This window comes from Miscanthus floridulus, chromosome 4 (assembly GCF_019320115.1).
Source record: "Miscanthus floridulus cultivar M001 chromosome 4, ASM1932011v1, whole genome shotgun sequence".
Lineage (NCBI taxonomy): Eukaryota > Viridiplantae > Streptophyta > Magnoliopsida > Poales > Poaceae > Miscanthus > Miscanthus floridulus.
Genome location: NC_089583.1, coordinates 31,058,411 through 31,076,291, shown reverse-complemented (window position 1 = coordinate 31,076,291; position 17,881 = coordinate 31,058,411). Strand labels below are relative to the sequence as shown.

Here is a 17,881-nt window from a genome sequence, read left to right as displayed (position 1 = left end):
TTAATCTTTAAATCATGCTGATTTTCAACTTCTGCTTTAAATATTTTAAATTTATCCAACGCTTCTGTTCTTTCTTTAATTGGATAAATGTAGCCAAACCGAGAGTAATCGTCTGTGAATGTTATGAATGAATCATAACCATCCACACTTTTCATAGGAAAAGGACCACATATGTCTGTGTGAATAATCTGTAGAATTCCTGCGCTTCGTTTGGCATCTTTCTTAATTTTCTTTATATACTTTCCTTTTATGCAATCTCTACATTGTTCTAACTCTGAGAGCTCTAATGGAGGAAGAATATCATTCTTAACTAGTCTTTCTATTCTCCCCCTCGAAATATGGCCTAAACGACAGTGCCATAATTTCGACAACGCATCTTGAGCTCTCTTTCGTTTTCTGTTTCCATTGTTCGATGAGGATACATTTTCATTCACATCACATACGGAATTAACATTTTCACGAAGTGATAACAAATAAAGCTCGTCTTGTCGGAAGGCAAGACCAATACATTTATTATTAAACAATATCTGACATTTGCCATTTCCAAAATGGCAATCATAACCATCATGGTCCAACTTTGAAACACTAATCAAATTTCTTTGCAAAGAAGGTACATAAAGAACATCTCTAAGAATAATTATGAAGCCATCAGCAAGCTCTAACGGAAGATCACCAACGGCCTCAACATCTACTTGTTCTCCATTTGCGACTTTAATGAAACTTTCGCTTCTTTGCAAAGTTCTCATCGAACGGAATCCCTGTAATGAATTAGCAACATGAATAGTTGCACCTGAATCAATCCACCAAGTAGATTTTGAAAACTTTACATACAAGGATTCATTTACGAACGTAATAATGTTCTCACCTTTATTCTTCATTATCATCTTTAAGAAATCAGGACAATTCTTTTTATAATGTCCCGTCTTCTTGCAGTGGAGACACTGGTCTTTAGCCACTGGGAATTGCTGGTTCTGAGACTGTTGCATGGGACCTTTTCCAGATGATTTGGAGGAAGAACTATTATTATAGTTCTTTTTCTTATCTTTTAGGTAGTTGACAGAACCACCTTGTGAAACTTTTATTCTTTCCTCCTCCTGCACACACATGGCTATGAGCTTTTCCAAATCCCATTTTTCAGGCTGTATGTTGTAATTAACAACAAATGTGTCAAATTCTTTGGGCAAAGAAGCAAAAATCAAATGAATAAGAAACTCATCCTTGAGTGCCAAATCCATTGGTTTGAGCTTAGATGCCAGATTGCTCATTCTCAGTATGTGCTCTCTAATGCCACTGCCGCCACCAGAGTACCTTTCTGTGACCAGCTGCTTGATCAGCTGGGTTGCATATGTCTTTGAAGAGCCAGTGAACTGACTCTTTATTCTGTCTAGGTACTCTGTGACCGTGTCACAGTCTGGAATTGAGCCCACAATAGCAGGCTCAATCGTATTCTTTATCACTGCCAGACACTTCTTGTTGGCAGTGACCCATTTCCTATGCTCAAGGTCATAGGACATCTTTACGGGAGCAAAATCCCGCTCTCTGTTCTGCCATGCAGTATCAGTCTCATCTGTTTCCCTCACCGGTGCCTCAGGTTCTTTAGGGCACGGTGTGGTGACAACCCAGTCAACCTCAGCGAGGATAAAGGCCAGGTCTATCTTTTTCTTCCACTCAATATAGTTATCACCTTTTAGAGTGGGGATTTCTTTGATACAACTCATCAAGTTGTATCCTCCTGAAAACATAATTCAAATAGGGTGAGAACAGAAATAACAACAATAATTGCATGCCTTAGTTTAACGTTGGTCAAAATTAAAACATACAATTATTTTCTACACTAATTCTACATCACCGTTGGGCAGAAATAGAATTAATGTATAACAAAAAACATTATAATATTGTCATTAATCAACGTTGGTCAGAATAACAACAACATTATAATCAATTTAAAACATATCCATTTTCAAAATTAAATTCTCCCGTTGGTTCGAATTTAATAATGAAAATTACATCTTTAAATATGCAGCGGAAACTTTAACATTTAATAATCTTTTCCTATTTTCCAGAAGCAAATTTACCATTTACTGAACAAAAAATATCGTTGGATAAATTTTGTACAGAAATTATCATAAAAAATCAATTCAAATTGATCAAACTGTCTTCTGGAAAATAAGAAAAACAAAAACTGTGACTTTTCTATTCATTTTACCATTTCGGCCCAGCCAGCACACGCGCGGCCCATGGCCTGCCCACGCGCGCGCGCGCGCCAGCGAAATCGGCCCAGCCAGCCGCGGCCCATCCGCGCGTTCAGCGCAGCCCCGCGCCCAGCCGTGCGCGCTCTCTCCCCCGCGCCCAGGCCGCAACCTGGGCCTGGGCCGGGATTTCGGCCTTGTTGCCTATCCCGCCTGGGCTGCGGCGCTGGCCCAGTCGCCCGTGGCCGTCCATCTCCATCCGACGGCTGCCCGCGCGTTTCGCCCGAACAAAACCGCCCGGCCAGTCACTCTCCCTGAACCCTAGGTTCATTTCCTCTTTCTCCTCTCCTCTCCCACGGCGACGGTAGCGAAAAACCGAAGGGAGCGCGCGGCCACCTCGTCACCGGAGAAGAAGGGAGGACGACACCGGTGCCAAGCCCCTCGCCGGTGCGCGCGCTCGCCCATGGCAGAGCGCGCCGCCGTCGAGCGGCTTTGGACCGCTGTCCTGAGCCACGGCCGAGCCGGGCCTCTGTCCGCTCGCCAACCATGGCGGCGGTGATCACCGCCCGCACGGTGGTGACTTTCCGCGCGACGGCGGTGTCGGGAAGACCGGGTAGGTTCCCCTCTCCATCTTATTCCTTCCCCAAAACCCGATCTAGGGTTAGGGTTTCATTTCTAGGGTTAGGGTTCTTTCTCATCCGATCCGAGATCGGGATCCTTTTCATTCTTTTTCTGTTTCTTTTATCCCGATTTTACACGATTTCCCGATTAGGGTTAGGGATTAGGATTGGGGAACGAAATTGTTTTCTTTTCCCCGAATTACCTTCGGGTTTTTCTTTAACCTCATTAGGTTTAGGGTTCATCCGAACCAAAACTTTTCTCAGATCCGACGGATCGAGTTTGGGGTTCAACCGAACGTCGGCCGACCCTTTTCTGCTTAGATCCGCACTGGATCTCTTCGTGTTTTTTCTTTTCTAATCGGTACCCGTTCTAGATCTACGTGCTAGTAGGCTCTGGTACCATTGTTAACTATCTGTGAATCGACTAGGGTAGATCTAGACGGATTAACTCATAGATCCATGAAACACATGCACATTTAGACCTAAACACTACACCGAGAGGGAGATAGGGGAGAGAGGAGCTAGTGATGAACCTGAGCCTCCAGATGATGTCGCGGTTGTGCTGGCCATCGCTGGTTCGGTGATGGAGGCAGCACACGGGCAGCGACGGGTGGAGTAGAGGATGCACGGACGTCGATGCAGTGCGGTCGGGCGTAGCAGTGACGACGGCGAGGATCAGCGGAGCTTCCCGTCGCTGGCTGCGCGCCCTCTTAGATCGGTCTAGGGTTTTGTCGGTGGGTTTGCGGCTCACGGTGAACCTCATACTTTGAGCCGCCGGCCCCACCTTTCTATATAGCGCAGTGCGACGGGGGCCCACCAACCATGTAGGGTTGGGCGCCCCCGATCAGGGCACGAGACCAAGGCCCAATAGGCCGTTGGGCCTACTGGTTAGGAGATCAATCTAACACCTCGGAGCACGAAACCGCACGCACGAGCTCGCCCACGCAGCTGCCGGACGTGTGCGGTGTGCCTGCCCATGGGTGCTCAGGCCCTGCTCGTCGATGAGATGCGCATGTCTTCTTCGTCAAGCTGCTTCGTGCGTGCGGTGTCGTGACAACCATCATGCTTGCGTGCGGTGTCGTGGGAAGCGATGTCACCGCTGCCACAGCCGCGTGCCTCGCGAATTCGCTCGACCTTGCCGCCGCGCTGACGCAGGGCTCCAATGACGAGACCGCGGTGGCCGCGGCTTCCGCGCCCGTCGCCGTCGCGCTCGCGGCGCTGATGGACTGCCGCGCCGCTGGCCTCATCGCCGTGCTGTCGTGCGAGGCCGCGCGCAGGGACGCCCCGACCTTCGACATGCCAGCCTCCGGCGACGTGCTCTCCGCCAAGGACGAGGCCGACGTCGCCGCCGACATCAAGGTGCTCGTCTTCGGCTCCATGGTTGTCGGCGCTGCCAGGGGCGCCCTTGCCGCCGCCGCCACATTCGCCAAGGTCCCTGTGAGCAGCGTCGATGGCGTGACGAGATCAACGAGGAGGAGTCCGCCATGGCCGCGCCTGTCGACGCCGGCTACGGCTGCGACGATTTCGGCTGCAACGGCGGAGTCCAGGACTGGTATGAGTCGCTCGGGTATCCTTCACGTGCCTGGGCTGAGATGGGCCGGCTGCAGGCTTCCAAGACTAGTTTGGTTCTGGCGTTTTGTGGGCTCGCGGTTGGATCTGAAACGGACGGCTCAGATGTTTGACTGTAGAGAACAGTCGGCACATAAAATGTCTGCCTCCGTAAATGCATTTTGGGAGGCGGTTAATTGTGACCGCCTTTGTAAATAAAAAACATTCGCCTCGGAAAATCCTTAGGCATTTTACGAGGCAATTGAATTTTGTGACCGTCTCAGTTAATAAAAGGACACCACCTCGCAAAATCATTTTTGTAGTAGTGACCGGAGCTTTTCAATGCTCATTGCACAACGTTCAGCCCAACGGCCATATTTGAGAGTTGGGGCTATAAATACCCCCAAGCCGACCATTTCAAGTGTGTAGGACCATTTCAAGCCACCACAAATCCTTAAGAAAATATTAGGTAATTAGCGTAGTGCTTTGCAAAGTACATAGGCTAGTTAGACCCGTATATTGGTGCTTTGCACTTGGCTTATGCTTAGTGTTTAGTGATGTATGCGTACCTTTTGCCAACTTGGTGCTTGCGTGCACCATTTCTTGTACACTAGGGGCTTGTATTCAAGGGAATGTGTGACCCGCAGTATTTTGGCTGGAAACACGATAGTGAAGACGGTGGGGAGCGGTCCAGGAGAAGGACCAGTGGAGACGCACTTGCGTGTGGAGAAGGCCCATGGTCTCCACGTGTTACCCAACCGGGAGCTTGACCCTTTTAAGGGCATCCTTGTGAGGAGCTCGAACGAGGGCCAGTGAGAAGCATAAGCTTCTTGATACCGCAGAAAAGAATATTATTGTCAACGAGAGTTTGTATTCTCTACCTCTCATAAGCTTCTACATTTACATTGCTTACCTAGGTTGTGTGCTTTACATTTCTACTCTAGGTTGCAGACTAGTGATAGGATTGGAAGCTATGTTGCATAACTCTTTTGCGCTAGAGATAGCAACGCACATAGCAAAACATAGATGCACATTTAGATAGAGACCTTGCATAGGTTTTGATAAGCAGAATTAGAGGATATTAGATTTTAGAAAGGATAATGGATAATTCAACAACCCCCAACCCCCCCCCCCCCCCCCCCCCCCCCCCCGCCCCCTCTCCTATGTGTCACTGTTCCTTACGACCACTATAGGCAAAAACCAAACAGGTAAGTTGCACTGTATTATAAGCTTGGATATAGAGTAATGCAGGGTACTAATCACAACCACAAATAAAGACACTTCCCATGAAAATGTTGATCATAAAAGAAACTTTTACACCAAGGGCTACTGTGTTAGTATGAGGCAGCATGCTTTGATTAGTACAACAAAAATAATAAGTTGATTTGTTCACTACTGCACTATTAAGTAGAGGCTCCATTCATTTTTGTTGTACCCCAGATTTTTTTGTTTTTTGGCCCAGTTCGCTGGTCTGAAACTTGGCTGAAAGTGGCTGAAAAATATTGTTCTGGCTGAATTGTTGTGAGAGAAAAACACTATTCCGGCTAAAAAAAGAAACCGAACAAACTGAATATGGGGTAAGCCGAACAGGGCCTGTGTGTCATCTTACCAGTGAAAATGCATTTTAACTTTTACTTCCTTAGATCTTCCTAATATGAAATAATCAAAGCAATGAGCCATACATTTTTTTCTAGAAATTTATACTTGAAATTTAATTGCTTGGTCTGCCACTAGCAAATTGTGTTATTGTGGTTACCAAACAATAAGATAATAGCAAAGTAGTGGATAAAAGACCAAAATACAATAGTAGTCGACGAACCATGCATTGTTTTCTAGAGTTTCTAGTAGGAATATTCAATTTTATACAAATATACAAACTCAAAACTGGCTACCGACAACTCAAAGCACCTAACAAATAAAAGCATTGTGGCAATACGAGCTTATCTCAATTGATTAGATTTCTTGTGATGGATCCTTTCTACCAGGTTAAAATCTTCGACTCAGCATGGTTGGTTGTATTTTCCTAGATTTATTTCATGATTTAACAATGCTATTCTTTTTTTAGGTGTCATATTGTCGTTGTTTCGGATCACCGGCTAGTAAATTTTGTGATTTGCGCATCTGACCCGGATGGCTGTGCTCAGAGGATACAAAGATTTATACTGGTATGGACGGAATGTCCCTACGTCCAGTCTGTTGTCGCTCGTGTTACCGACACTTAGTTTGCAGTATGGGTTACAAATAGGCGAGAGAGGAAGAATGTCCCAAGTCTCTGGTAAAAAGAGTGAGTCTGGTTGAGCTCTCTCTCTACCGCCCCTCTTTTTTCCGCATGGGGCGCCCTGCTTCCCCTTTTATAGATGAAGGGAAAGACGCAGGTCACATTACAAAGAAAGAGAGAGAGAGAGAGAGAGAGATGAGGAGAGGAAGGCTCCTGGGATTGCGACGTCTCCCATCTCCTTTACGCGGGTCCCGTCAGCCTTGTAGATGACGACAGGGACGACTCCACGTCGCGGCCCTGTTCGTCACTGGCGCCGTACGCGGGTGTCGTCAGCTGGTCGTGGTGCTCCATTCCATCCCAGCGGAAGGTATGGCTAGCTGACGCCTCCACTGGAGGCCGTACGAGAAGTAGGTAGCACAGCACCGGCATGCCCGATGCTGTTGGTGACGTGCGTCCTCAGACGTGACCCATCGTGGCCGCGGGTCACGTTAAGATGCGCCTGCTCCCCTTCTGGCGTCAGAAGTTTGACCCTGGACTCGTACTTTTAGACCCCCAGTGGTTGGGGGCGGTACGGATCTCCATCGGGCAAGGCGAAGCCCGCGCCCTCGGGGTCGGGCGAGGCAGAGCCCACGCTCTCGGGATCGGGCGTGGCGGAGTCCGCGCCCTCGGGGTCGGACGTGATGGGGCTCTCGCCCGAGGGATCGGGCGAGACGAAGCCCGCGCCCTTGGGGTCGGGTGACCCGGATCCCGCGTCCTTGAGGTCGGGCGAGATGGAACCCGTGCCCTTAGGTCCGGGCAAGACCAAGATACGCTTTTGACCATCCGAGGGAGTTAGCGTTCGCGGCAATTAGCTTTCTTCTTCCGGGTATACCTGATACTGATACCCGACACATGTTCATCAATGGCGAGGAGCCCATGGTGACTTGCTCAATTTTGAGATCTACTAGCTTGGTCTCGTGGAGGTGATCATATAAGTAGAGTGTACGTCTATATGTTTAATATTATATATGTGGGTACATATGTGCGTATGACTGTCTACATCTATGCTGAGATTTAAAAAATATCGTGGCTCTTTTTCTTATCTGATCCCATTAAATACCATGACCTTAGTTATAAAAAAAAAAATACCATGACTTTTAGACATAAGGTAAAAAAAGAAATGTACAATAAGAGAGAATATTAAAATGCAATAACAATAATTAAATTTGCCCCACATGATTTAGTTGACAAACAGTCAAAATGCACATTAGAGCCTTAAATTTGTGAAGTTCACCAGGCACATTAGCCCCATAGGCCATAGCTATGTCTTGGGAAATTTGAATATTCGAATGGGCGGGGCATCAGGCGGCTATGACCATTGATTTGTGATAGATGGCTAGACCTGGGCCGCATCTCAGTCCAACATCAATTCGACCTGTTGACTACACGAGCCCACCTGGCAGAGCCTCCATCCATCCAAGCTGTTTGGGCCCGTTGGCATAGGAGGCCACAATTCAAAAAGCTAGCAACACCATCCGAGCTTCAATTTACCGTGGCCTTGAATTGTGGCCCTAGGTATTGCTAACCTTTTTTTTGGATGCTTCGTGAATTGTGACACCAAAATTACTCTTCCATGGGCCCGTCGTCGCTCGGCGGCTGCTGCTACGGTGTAAAGAAGGGTTAGCATATGTTCAAAAAAAAAAAAAAAAGAAGGGTTAGCATAGCCCTAGGCTTCAACTGCTCTCGTTTCAAAAAAAAAGGCTTCAACTGCTCTTACTGAGAAGCTGTTTTACAAGCTTCCAAGCTGTATTGATAGGCCTGCTGCAGTGTGTAGTAATCTTGCTTGATTCAAATTCAATCTGAGAGCAACAGCTCTTACAGCCATTGCCAGTTCATTATTCCTTTGGACATGGCAAGATGCTCATCACACACACAAACAATTATTGTTACCTGTCTGAATTCAACAGGGAATAAACACTAACGCCTGCCACCATCTGATCTAATTCACAAATTCTATTCCGGTGAATGTCTCCCCTGAATGAAGCTGGAGAGCGACGTCACCAACAACCTGCACCACAAGGAAGAGAAACTGGCTACAAGATGGAAATGGCCACAGAAACAGACAACATTGTCTTTGTAACAAGCCCCTTGGAGTTTCCACATTCAAAATAAATATCTGAAGGCGTTAGTGACATATATATCATCTAATAAATACAGTAATGTTAACAGATCCAGTTGAGCAGTATTGTTATCTAGATGTGGTACATAACAAGTACTTAGTACTTACTACAAAGGAACTATTATATTAGCAGATAGCAAGAACTGCATGATAATGAAAAATAACCACAAGACAGAGAGAAAACAAGCACAAACCTTTGCCATAGTTCTGTAGGAGTATTCGGTGACTCCAGCAACATGTGGTGTTATAATAACATTTGAGAATTTGAGAATGGGGTCCTCTGGATCAAATGGCTCTGTCCAGGCAACATCAATACCCAAACCACCTAAATGACCTGACTCAAGGTGATCGAACACAGCCTTGTAGTCCAAAAGGCCTCCTCTAGCAATATTGACCAGACACGAACCCTACGTATGTAAAGACACCACTGACATTTAATTATTCAGTATTAATATAACAGGAAAACTTTTAGTAACAGAACCTTCTTGTGAATAAAATTGAAGTCACTATCAGAATGAAATGCACATACCTTTTTCATCGCTGAGAGGAACATATCATCAACAATTCCAACCTACAAATATGCCTGCTTTGTAACTAGAGTAAAATAAAGGCTGTCTGTATAAAAGAGGGAAAGAAAGAAACCAAGAGAAGAACTAACTGTTTCATTGGTTTGTAGCAAGCATGTTATGATTATGTCAGCTTCTCCAGCAAGTTCATACATATCTTCTGGTCCACCTTTTTTATCTACAAGCCCATCAACATCTGCACAAGGAATGTCCGAAGTGACAGGAGGGGCATGGAAAGAATTTTCATGTGGGCCTGATATCAGTAGCAGCTTACCACATGGCAATGAGCCTGGTGACCAATTTCTTTTAGTAGCAAGAATTTTTACACCAAATGGTTTCAGCCTCTTGGCAATTTCCACACCAATGGCCCCAAATCCTAGGATAAGGACCTAGACAATAATCACAAACGCAATTATTTACACAGATGGGATAATTCCCATGGAAAGTAGATCAAACAAGCAATTTACACAAATAGGCCCAAGAGCATACTGTTTTGCCTAATATTGTTTCTCCTGTTGGACTTCCCAGGTCCTTCTGATGCACAGCAGCATCCATCAACTTCTGCAAAGTAATGCCCAAAGTCCACAACATGAGTGGCTCATTATATATGAAAGAAGCTAATTTTAATTAATAGAACAAAAGCAAGTAAATAAATGTTCTTATTCTCTTAAAAACACTTAAAGCAGAAACTAAATTTAATGCCCTATCAAGCTTGTACACAAGAATTTTGCTGCTTCCATGAAAATGCATTAAAGTATTCAGTTTTGACAAATTTCATATTATCTTCCGAACTAGAAATAACAAAACAGATGAACACTATAAATTTCCAAGTTTCCCCTTGGCATACATGTTTACCTATCAAAACATAAAAGTGGAGACCCAAAACCAAAGCATATAGAAAAACTACTTTTGTCATTGTTATTCTCGTAGGATACTATGGACTTTGAGTACATATGTTAAATCAGTGAGACTGCAGTAGTGAACAAAAATTCCTGCTTGCTTAAGATACATCTATAATCATTCGTGGACTATTGTTGAATGCACATGATGGGATTAGTCCTGATAATTTGCTTAGTATTGATACTGTAACTTCATACTTGCTCTAGATAGTGAGGAAAAAGAAGCCATGAACCATCATTGAAAAGAATCATCACAAAACATGAAACATGTGAAGAGCAAATCCAATTTCCAACTTGTCAAAATTCAGAACTGCTATCCATAAAAATATACTTGCTTCCGCAGAACACCAAGGGTAAGATAGATTGCCATCTCTGAACAAGAGACTGCATTTCCTGTCATACTCCCCGGTATCCTTGCAACTTTAATTTTGTGCTCTGTAGCAGCATTTACATCAACACCTGATGGAAATCGTGAACTTAAACATAAGACAAGGCAGCCATGCTGATATATTAATTAAGATAATACCATACTTATAGTCACCTTCTAACCCAACGCCATACTGCATAATAATCTTCATCTGGGTTGCCTTGGCAATGACATCTAAATCGATGCGCCGATTCTTTACAACACATATATGATAGTTTTGGATAACTTCAGGTACATGCTCAAGGCCCACTTGGTCAACCTGCAAATTGAATTGGAGTGGGGGGCTTTCACATTGAAATTACAGGCAATCAGCTTTCACATTAAAAAACAACAGTGGAGGAAGAGGTTCCCAAACCTCAATAAATGGATAGTCTCGCAAATACTCGGTGGTGTACCTCGTGGAAGCAGGAAAATAGGGGCCACAGAATAGCACCCTTGTAACCTTGCTGTTGCTGCCATTGCTTTTGATTGCACAAGCCACTGTTGAAAAACAACCTGCAGTGGAGGAACAGCAGGAACAAAACAACTGATGACATAATTAAGCAATTGTTTCTACTGGGCTACCAAAAACACAAATGGTAACACCACCCATCAATCAATTTGACAAGCTAAACAAAAAATTTCCTAAATATGGACTGGATCGAGGTGGCCAGACCAGAGACTCTGCCTTCTGAAAATGCTCATTCTCTCTCATCAGCATTTCACTGCACACAAATACTTTCATATTTCCTCCTCCACATCCAATTCCATCTTCCCCGAAACCAATAGTTCTTGCAGGAACGGGTCGAACGGAACATCGCCACCGACGCCAGGTCTCATCGGACTAAAGAACAAGGCGAGCCAGGAGGCGCCCGAGGACGGAGGCTGACAAGGGCGGGCAGAATGCCGTACCTCGCGGTCGCGGGAGGAAAGGGGAGTCGCCACCGCGGCGGCCTGCGGCAGCGAAGGCGGCGGCGCGAGGGAGCTGGCGTGCTGGGCCGTGTGTGGCCGGCCTAGCTGCCAATCTTGCTCCCGCCATTGAATAGGAAAACAAAAGGCCTCTCAAATCTCAATCACCTCTTTTTTTCCCCCTATATATAGGTAGATTAACTAAAATTTCTGCTTAGTGCACTACCTTTTTATAAGGGCTAGGGGGTTTCTATTTTTATCTTTATATAAAATCATTAACAGGTTGCTTGGTTTATGCTTCCAAATATTTTTTTTTCTTGTTGTGCCTAAAGCGACCAGAACAATTATTATTATTCATATATTCACGTCTCCGACTTTGCATGATTGAGATGTGAAAAATTACCATGGACCCTGATATGATGAATCAATCAATATGGATTACCTTTTATTTATGCAGCTAGGGGCAAAGTTGTCAGCTGAGGTTAAAAATTAGCCTATATATATTAGTTGAAGGTTAAGGCTCACCAGCTAGTTAGCTAATAACTAATTAGATGCTTAGGACAGCAGTGATATAAACTTATCAATGTCAGTTGCAAACCAGTGGTCATAACCTTTATTATCATTGTCGATTATCACCACCGAGAGTGAAAAACCGACAGTGATGGAGGGCCTGCTCGGTAGAGATTCACTAGCTCCAGATTCAACAAAAATAGCTCCACTCTACCCAAAAAGATCCATCAAATCCGGATTCACAAAATGGTGAATCTGGAGGGCAGATCTCCCGACTGATAGAGAATATGTACTAGTGTATGGATCATGTCTCGTTACTACTGCCAATGAGTAAAGGTGCAAAATGTTTGTGGCAGACATTTGGCTTGCACGCTTGTGGAGGCCTAAACGAAGAAGCCGAGGCTGCCAAGTGGGGCCGGTGGGTCAACACTAAAAAGTCGAGAAATCTTTGCTTCGTTTTTTTTCTTCAAAAAGGTGACCGTGCCCAAACGACAAATCTCCTGAGATCAATCAACTACTTCGATTTTTAAAAAGGTGACCGTGTTCCACGTGAATACGACATTAACAAAGAGAGCCGTGATCATGCTGAGATTAATGAATAAGACAGCGAAACAACATCAGATATTCAGGGGCCCACATTATTTTTAGCTGAGGAAGCAATGTTGCAGGAAAATGACTTGCCGCTACCACTACCAGCTACAAGCTAGACAGTGGCGGATTTTTCAAATTTTCATGGAGGTCGCCATCAAACATCTGGGTACACGTTCATTCTTACAACTTTACAAGTCGCCCGACCCATTATTCTCTACTAATGATCGTAACAGCAGTTCCTAGCTGAATTCAATAGCCGCCGAATGGCATCTACGGCTGCTGCCTGAACTTTTCTTTTTCTTTTAGTTGACAAACTCTACTTCCGTGAACGGCTGCCCTGAATGCAGCTGAAGGGCAGTGTCACCAACAGACTGCAAAAGGCAGAGCAAAATTTACCACAAGTATCCAAAATAGCAACAATGACTCTTTCTTTTCTGCAGTGCATAGCGTTTTCATCCTAGCCTGAGGAGCTTCACGATATAACCAAAGGGCTCTGTGTGAACATGCCTTCTAACTAATAATTGGAGTTTGGTTGCACCATTCATATATACTAACCAACCAACTGTAGTACTTGGCAGTTGCTCAGTACTGAAGAAAAGATTAGCGACGACATATAATTTAAATGGAGCAATCGAGCACAAAGCGCGAACCTTTGCCATAGTTCTGTAGGAGTATTCAGTGACACCAGCCACATGTGGCGTTATGATAACGTTTGGGAATTTCAGAATAGGATCCTCTGGATCAAATGGCTCCATCCAAGCAACATCAATCCCCAAACCAGCTAGATGGTCTGATTCCAGGTGATCAAACACAGCCTTGTAGTCCAGCAAGCGTCCCCTGGCAATGTTGACCAGATATGATCCCTGCTTAAAATTAAGGCAGTTCAAGTTAATCCATTGCAGATGGTGGCAGTATCTGTTTATCCAACAATATTATGCTCCAGACAAGATTTTCTAAATATTCTCAACTAATAGCATGGCTCATGGTTCATTCCTTCTCTATTATTTACTTAGCACTAAAATGAACAGTATGACAGAAACAAGCATGTACCTTTTTCATTGATGAAATGAACTTATGATCCACTATTCCAACCTATAAAATATGATCACATCCTAATCAAGGTCAAGTAGAGGTCATCTTGGAGGAATATTTATAACTAAGTACACCAAGAGAAGTATTAACCGTTTCATTGGTTAAGGTCATGCATGTTATAACTATGTTAGCTTCACCAGCAAATTCATACATATCTTCCGGGCCACCTTTCTTGTCAACTAGCTCATCCACATCTGCATTGGAATGTTTTAAGCAGGTGGAACAGAACAGAAACTATTTATGAAGGCCATGATGTGGAGGAAATGGAACGGTGGAGCTTACCAGATGGCAATGTGTCTGATGACCAATTTCTTTTGGTAGCAAGAATTTTTACTCCGAAGGGCCTTAGCCTCTTGGCAACTTCAACACCAATGGCCCCAAATCCAAGGATAAGGACCTACACAGCACAGATAAGAACAACTACATGAATGGCGATATTTCCCGCGGGAATGTAGATCAAAGATGCAATGGCGTATACACCACGACCATACTGTTTTGCCAAATAATGTATCTCCAACTGGAATACCAAGGTCTTTCCGGTTCACAGCAGTATCCATCTCCTTCTGCAAGTTAAATGCCCAATGTTCAACCATGGTAGCCCACATATGAAAGGATCGAAGTTATGTTTATGAAACTGAAACAAGTTAGCTTCAAGATGATGAAAGCTAGGAGGGTAGTGTATATGTTAAAAGAGATGACTACATATCCTCTTCGGTATACATGATGAGCCAAAGATTAGTCCAATCGCCAGAAATTTTGGTTACTGAAATTAGTGGACACACTTAAAGCTACTGTGTTCCTATATAGGTGTCACTAAGGTATAAACATTAAAACTTTATTACTTTGAACACCATTGTAAAGTAAAGTTATTATGATTTTCAAACAGAAATGGTACTAGGAGATTTGTCATCGTTTTTCTCATATGATTTTATATTTCATATTTTTGCTAATTCATTACTAGAAAAACCTATGATCAAAGTCTTATCTCAAATGGAGAAAAAAATGTTGGAAAACATCATCAATCCAGGAAAAAAGGGGAGTAGTTTTCATAGTCATCAATGTGCAACAGTTTTTGCAGCATCACATACTCTTTTTCCTCTGAAACTGCATTCTAAATCATGACAATGTCTCGTTAATAGATTTCATGTTAACTGCCTAACTTGAAACATGATAAAATGGGGATGGACCATATAATTGCTGCAGATTTTAGACAAAAATTAGAACTAGGAATATTCATTTTCATCCAAACTCGTAGACCTCAAACTCAAAGCTGGTAGCTTAAACCATTATGTTTTTATTAGTCTTCCATAGAATACTACTAGGATTTTAGCTGAAGGACCTAGTTCCTGCAGAATAATAATGCTTGCTTGCATCATAGAGAAGATTACTTACAAATTATAATATCTTGAGAAGGTGTAGAAACTGTAATGTTTATTAATGTGGAAACAGCCAAGCTGGAATGTTATTAACTTTCATCAAAGAGAAGCTTAAAAAACTGAAACAAAAGAGAGCACTTCCAACTTCCGCAGGGTCAGCACTACTGGACATACAACACATACTTGTTTACGCAGAATGCCTAGAGTAAGATAGATTGCCATTTCTGCACAAGAGACGGCATTTCCTGTCGTACTTCCAGGTATTCGGGCAACTTTGATTTTGTGTTCTGTAGCAGCATTTACATCGACGCCTGTGGAAAAGTATGCAGTTAATATAATATGGGCTAGTTAAATTGACAGATTGATTGAGTAGAAAAGATAGCATCAGAATTTGAATCACCTTCTAACCCAACACCATACTGCATTATAATCTTCATCTGAGTTGCCTTGGCAATGATATCTGAATCTATACTCCGATTTTTTACTACACATATATGGTAGTTGTGAATAACATCAGGTACCTGCTCGAGACCTACTTCATCAACCTACAAAAATAATTGACAGTCAAATGTGACCCGCACAAAAAGACATGCTCATATCTCAATAATATGAGGTGAGCACCTACTGTCAAACTATTATATTAGAAATATGAGGATTCAGAATTTGTTTCATGTTATCCTAATGGAGTTAAGAGAAAACAAAAACAAGGGAACCAATGACAAGCCTAAGCCTAGGTTACAGAACTTTGGTAATGCACAGCTTTCACAAATCCACATCTGTAATAGCTAGTGTATCGATATTGTAATGTTTCGTTTGTTGCAGAAGATAATTTTATATTTGCAAAGGAAAATTTGGAAATTTGTATGATGTTCCATTTATAAAGGAAGTTCATTATTAGGAAACGCATAAGCATCAGATACTTGAGTGATATTATGGGATCAGATTGCTCCTCTTATTGACATTGAGGAAACAAAGCATGTCCTGCTTCCTATTCTTTTCAGGAAGATGTGACCATCTCATGGTTGTTCTAGAGGGCAAAGTATGTCCTGCTTTCTGTTTTTTTCAAGGACATGTGACCATGTCATGGTTGCTCTAGAGGGCAAACTATTATTACAAGGGCCAAGAAAAACATAAACGAAGCAGCAATTGTAACTAGTAGAGGACATTATGATATATTGTATTGCATAATCCAAATTGTAACCCTCCCACACATCATTAGCTGTATACAAATAGAACTTCAAAATTCAAATTTTGGTAACATTAAGCCTACTAGTACAATATAAATAAAACTAAAAATAAAGGACAGTCAGCTAGTACATTCATATGCATTTTAATCTACAGATACATGAATAAGCAGATCTTTTGCATAGTACTGTAACTAACCTGAATGAATGGATAGTCCTGCAAATACTCCTTGGTGTAGTTAGTAGAAGCAGGCCAATATGGACCACAGAATAGCACCCGTGTAGGAGTGCCGTGGCCATTCCTCTCACCTGAATCACCCATTTTTGAATACTGACCTGTAACAATGAGCTAGTCAAAATGTAAAAATTATTGTGTGAGTCACACTGTCACATATACCTTTTTAATCCAAGAGACTGAAAATTATCATAAGATAACAAGATTTAAATATCCATCAATCAATTGGACTTTCGAAAGAACTAATTGCGTCCAATCATTTTAACAGAAACAGAACAATCCTTCCATAAAGGCAATTGGACTGATGTATATCAGAGCCGAAATTCCATAAAGTAAGATCATATTGGACTACCTTCTGCCAGGTAAACAGTATTTTGATCCAGAGCAGTTGTTCTTTAGCTAACATGGTCATTTTGGCCTCTACCTTATGCTGGTTAAAGGAGATGGAAGGGACAAATCTAGAGCTAGTGCAGGAGGGAAAGAACCATGTTTACTGGATCCAACATAGCTGTGCTCTGCATCAGTTACTAGGACAACAACACAATCTAATCGGAACCTGCTGGCAGCAATATAAACTCTGTCAACAGGAATGTGAAAGTCAACCTCAGTGTATGTGTATTCATTAGTTATGCATTTCCTCATCAGAGTACCCAATCCGATAGGATTTCATCGGCACCGTACCGCTTCATACTATAAGAAACAAGAAGAAAAAACCACCATCCGCGCACCTACACAGCCCTAACCCAAACAGGCAACTAGCAATCCGGTTCTTGCAACTGAATCCAGAGGGATGTAAAATCAGGGGGCGCCCCTGCAGGACACAAGGATGGGAAGCGCCAGGGTCAGAGAAACAGGGGAAGGAAGGTGCGGGACGGTACCTTGGGAGGAGGAGGAAGGAGAGTAGAGCCGGTGGTGTGCGTGACGGGGCAGGGGCAGGGGCGGGAGCAAGGAGGAGGAGTGGCGGCCGAGTCTGCCAACTAATCTTGCTCCGGCCATATAGGAAAGGGAAAGGGAACGGACGGGAGGAGAGTGACTCAGGCCCCGTTTGGCCGGGCTCACTCGTCACTCCCCCGGCGTGGGGTTGGTGAATGGTGGCGTCAGCTCTCAAGGTGCCGGCGGCCGAATCCTTTCGTTTCCCACTTGCCCGCTCCGTAAGTCGTCCAATATATATTCTCTTATGCAATTATTTTTTTTGCAGATTTGCTAGTCCCCGGACGTGACGGGGTGCCCGGACACTACTGCCTGCAGTTGGTTTTCTACCCCGTTTCACGTGCCCACGTAGGCCTCGCACCGCCAGCAGCATCCAGAGGAGGGGAAGGGGACGGTGAGAAGGAGGAGAAACCGAGACCAGGCAGAGAGAGATATAGCACATAATTTACT

General features: G+C 43.7%; 2 protein-coding genes across 7 annotated transcripts; both read right to left on the bottom strand.

The window, feature by feature from the left end:
- Positions 1-7,798: 7,798 nt before the first annotated feature.
- LOC136551246 (uncharacterized) lies at positions 7,799-11,686 on the bottom strand. 6 transcript variants are annotated; one of them, XM_066542827.1, is made up of 10 exons: positions 11,517-11,686; positions 10,981-11,120; positions 10,740-10,884; positions 10,530-10,657; positions 9,789-9,860; positions 9,392-9,688; positions 9,263-9,304; positions 8,928-9,140; positions 8,505-8,622; positions 7,799-8,216 (listed from the first exon to the last, which is right to left on the bottom strand). In XM_066542827.1, exons 1-9 carry the CDS (start codon positions 11,641-11,643, stop codon positions 8,554-8,556), a joined length of 1,233 nt encoding a protein of 410 aa, XP_066398924.1. In that variant the 5' UTR covers positions 11,644-11,686; the 3' UTR covers positions 7,799-8,216; positions 8,505-8,553. The 6 variants fall into 6 exon arrangements, with proteins under 6 accessions (XP_066398924.1, XP_066398925.1, XP_066398929.1 ...); XM_066542828.1 differs by having other exon boundaries at positions 7,799-8,213; XM_066542832.1 differs by lacking the exon at positions 7,799-8,216 and having other exon boundaries at positions 8,223-8,622; positions 9,392-9,495; positions 9,574-9,688.
- A 959-nt stretch (positions 11,687-12,645) lies between these two features.
- On the bottom strand, positions 12,646-17,599 carry LOC136551245 (uncharacterized). Its single transcript, XM_066542825.1, has 10 exons — positions 17,380-17,599; positions 16,466-16,602; positions 15,483-15,627; positions 15,266-15,393; positions 14,198-14,269; positions 13,989-14,103; positions 13,797-13,900; positions 13,665-13,706; positions 13,265-13,477; positions 12,646-12,985 (listed from the first exon to the last, which is right to left on the bottom strand). Exons 1-10 carry the CDS (start codon positions 17,495-17,497, stop codon positions 12,917-12,919), a joined length of 1,143 nt encoding a protein of 380 aa, XP_066398922.1. The 5' UTR covers positions 17,498-17,599; the 3' UTR covers positions 12,646-12,916.
- Between the last annotated feature and the right edge of the window lie 282 nt (positions 17,600-17,881).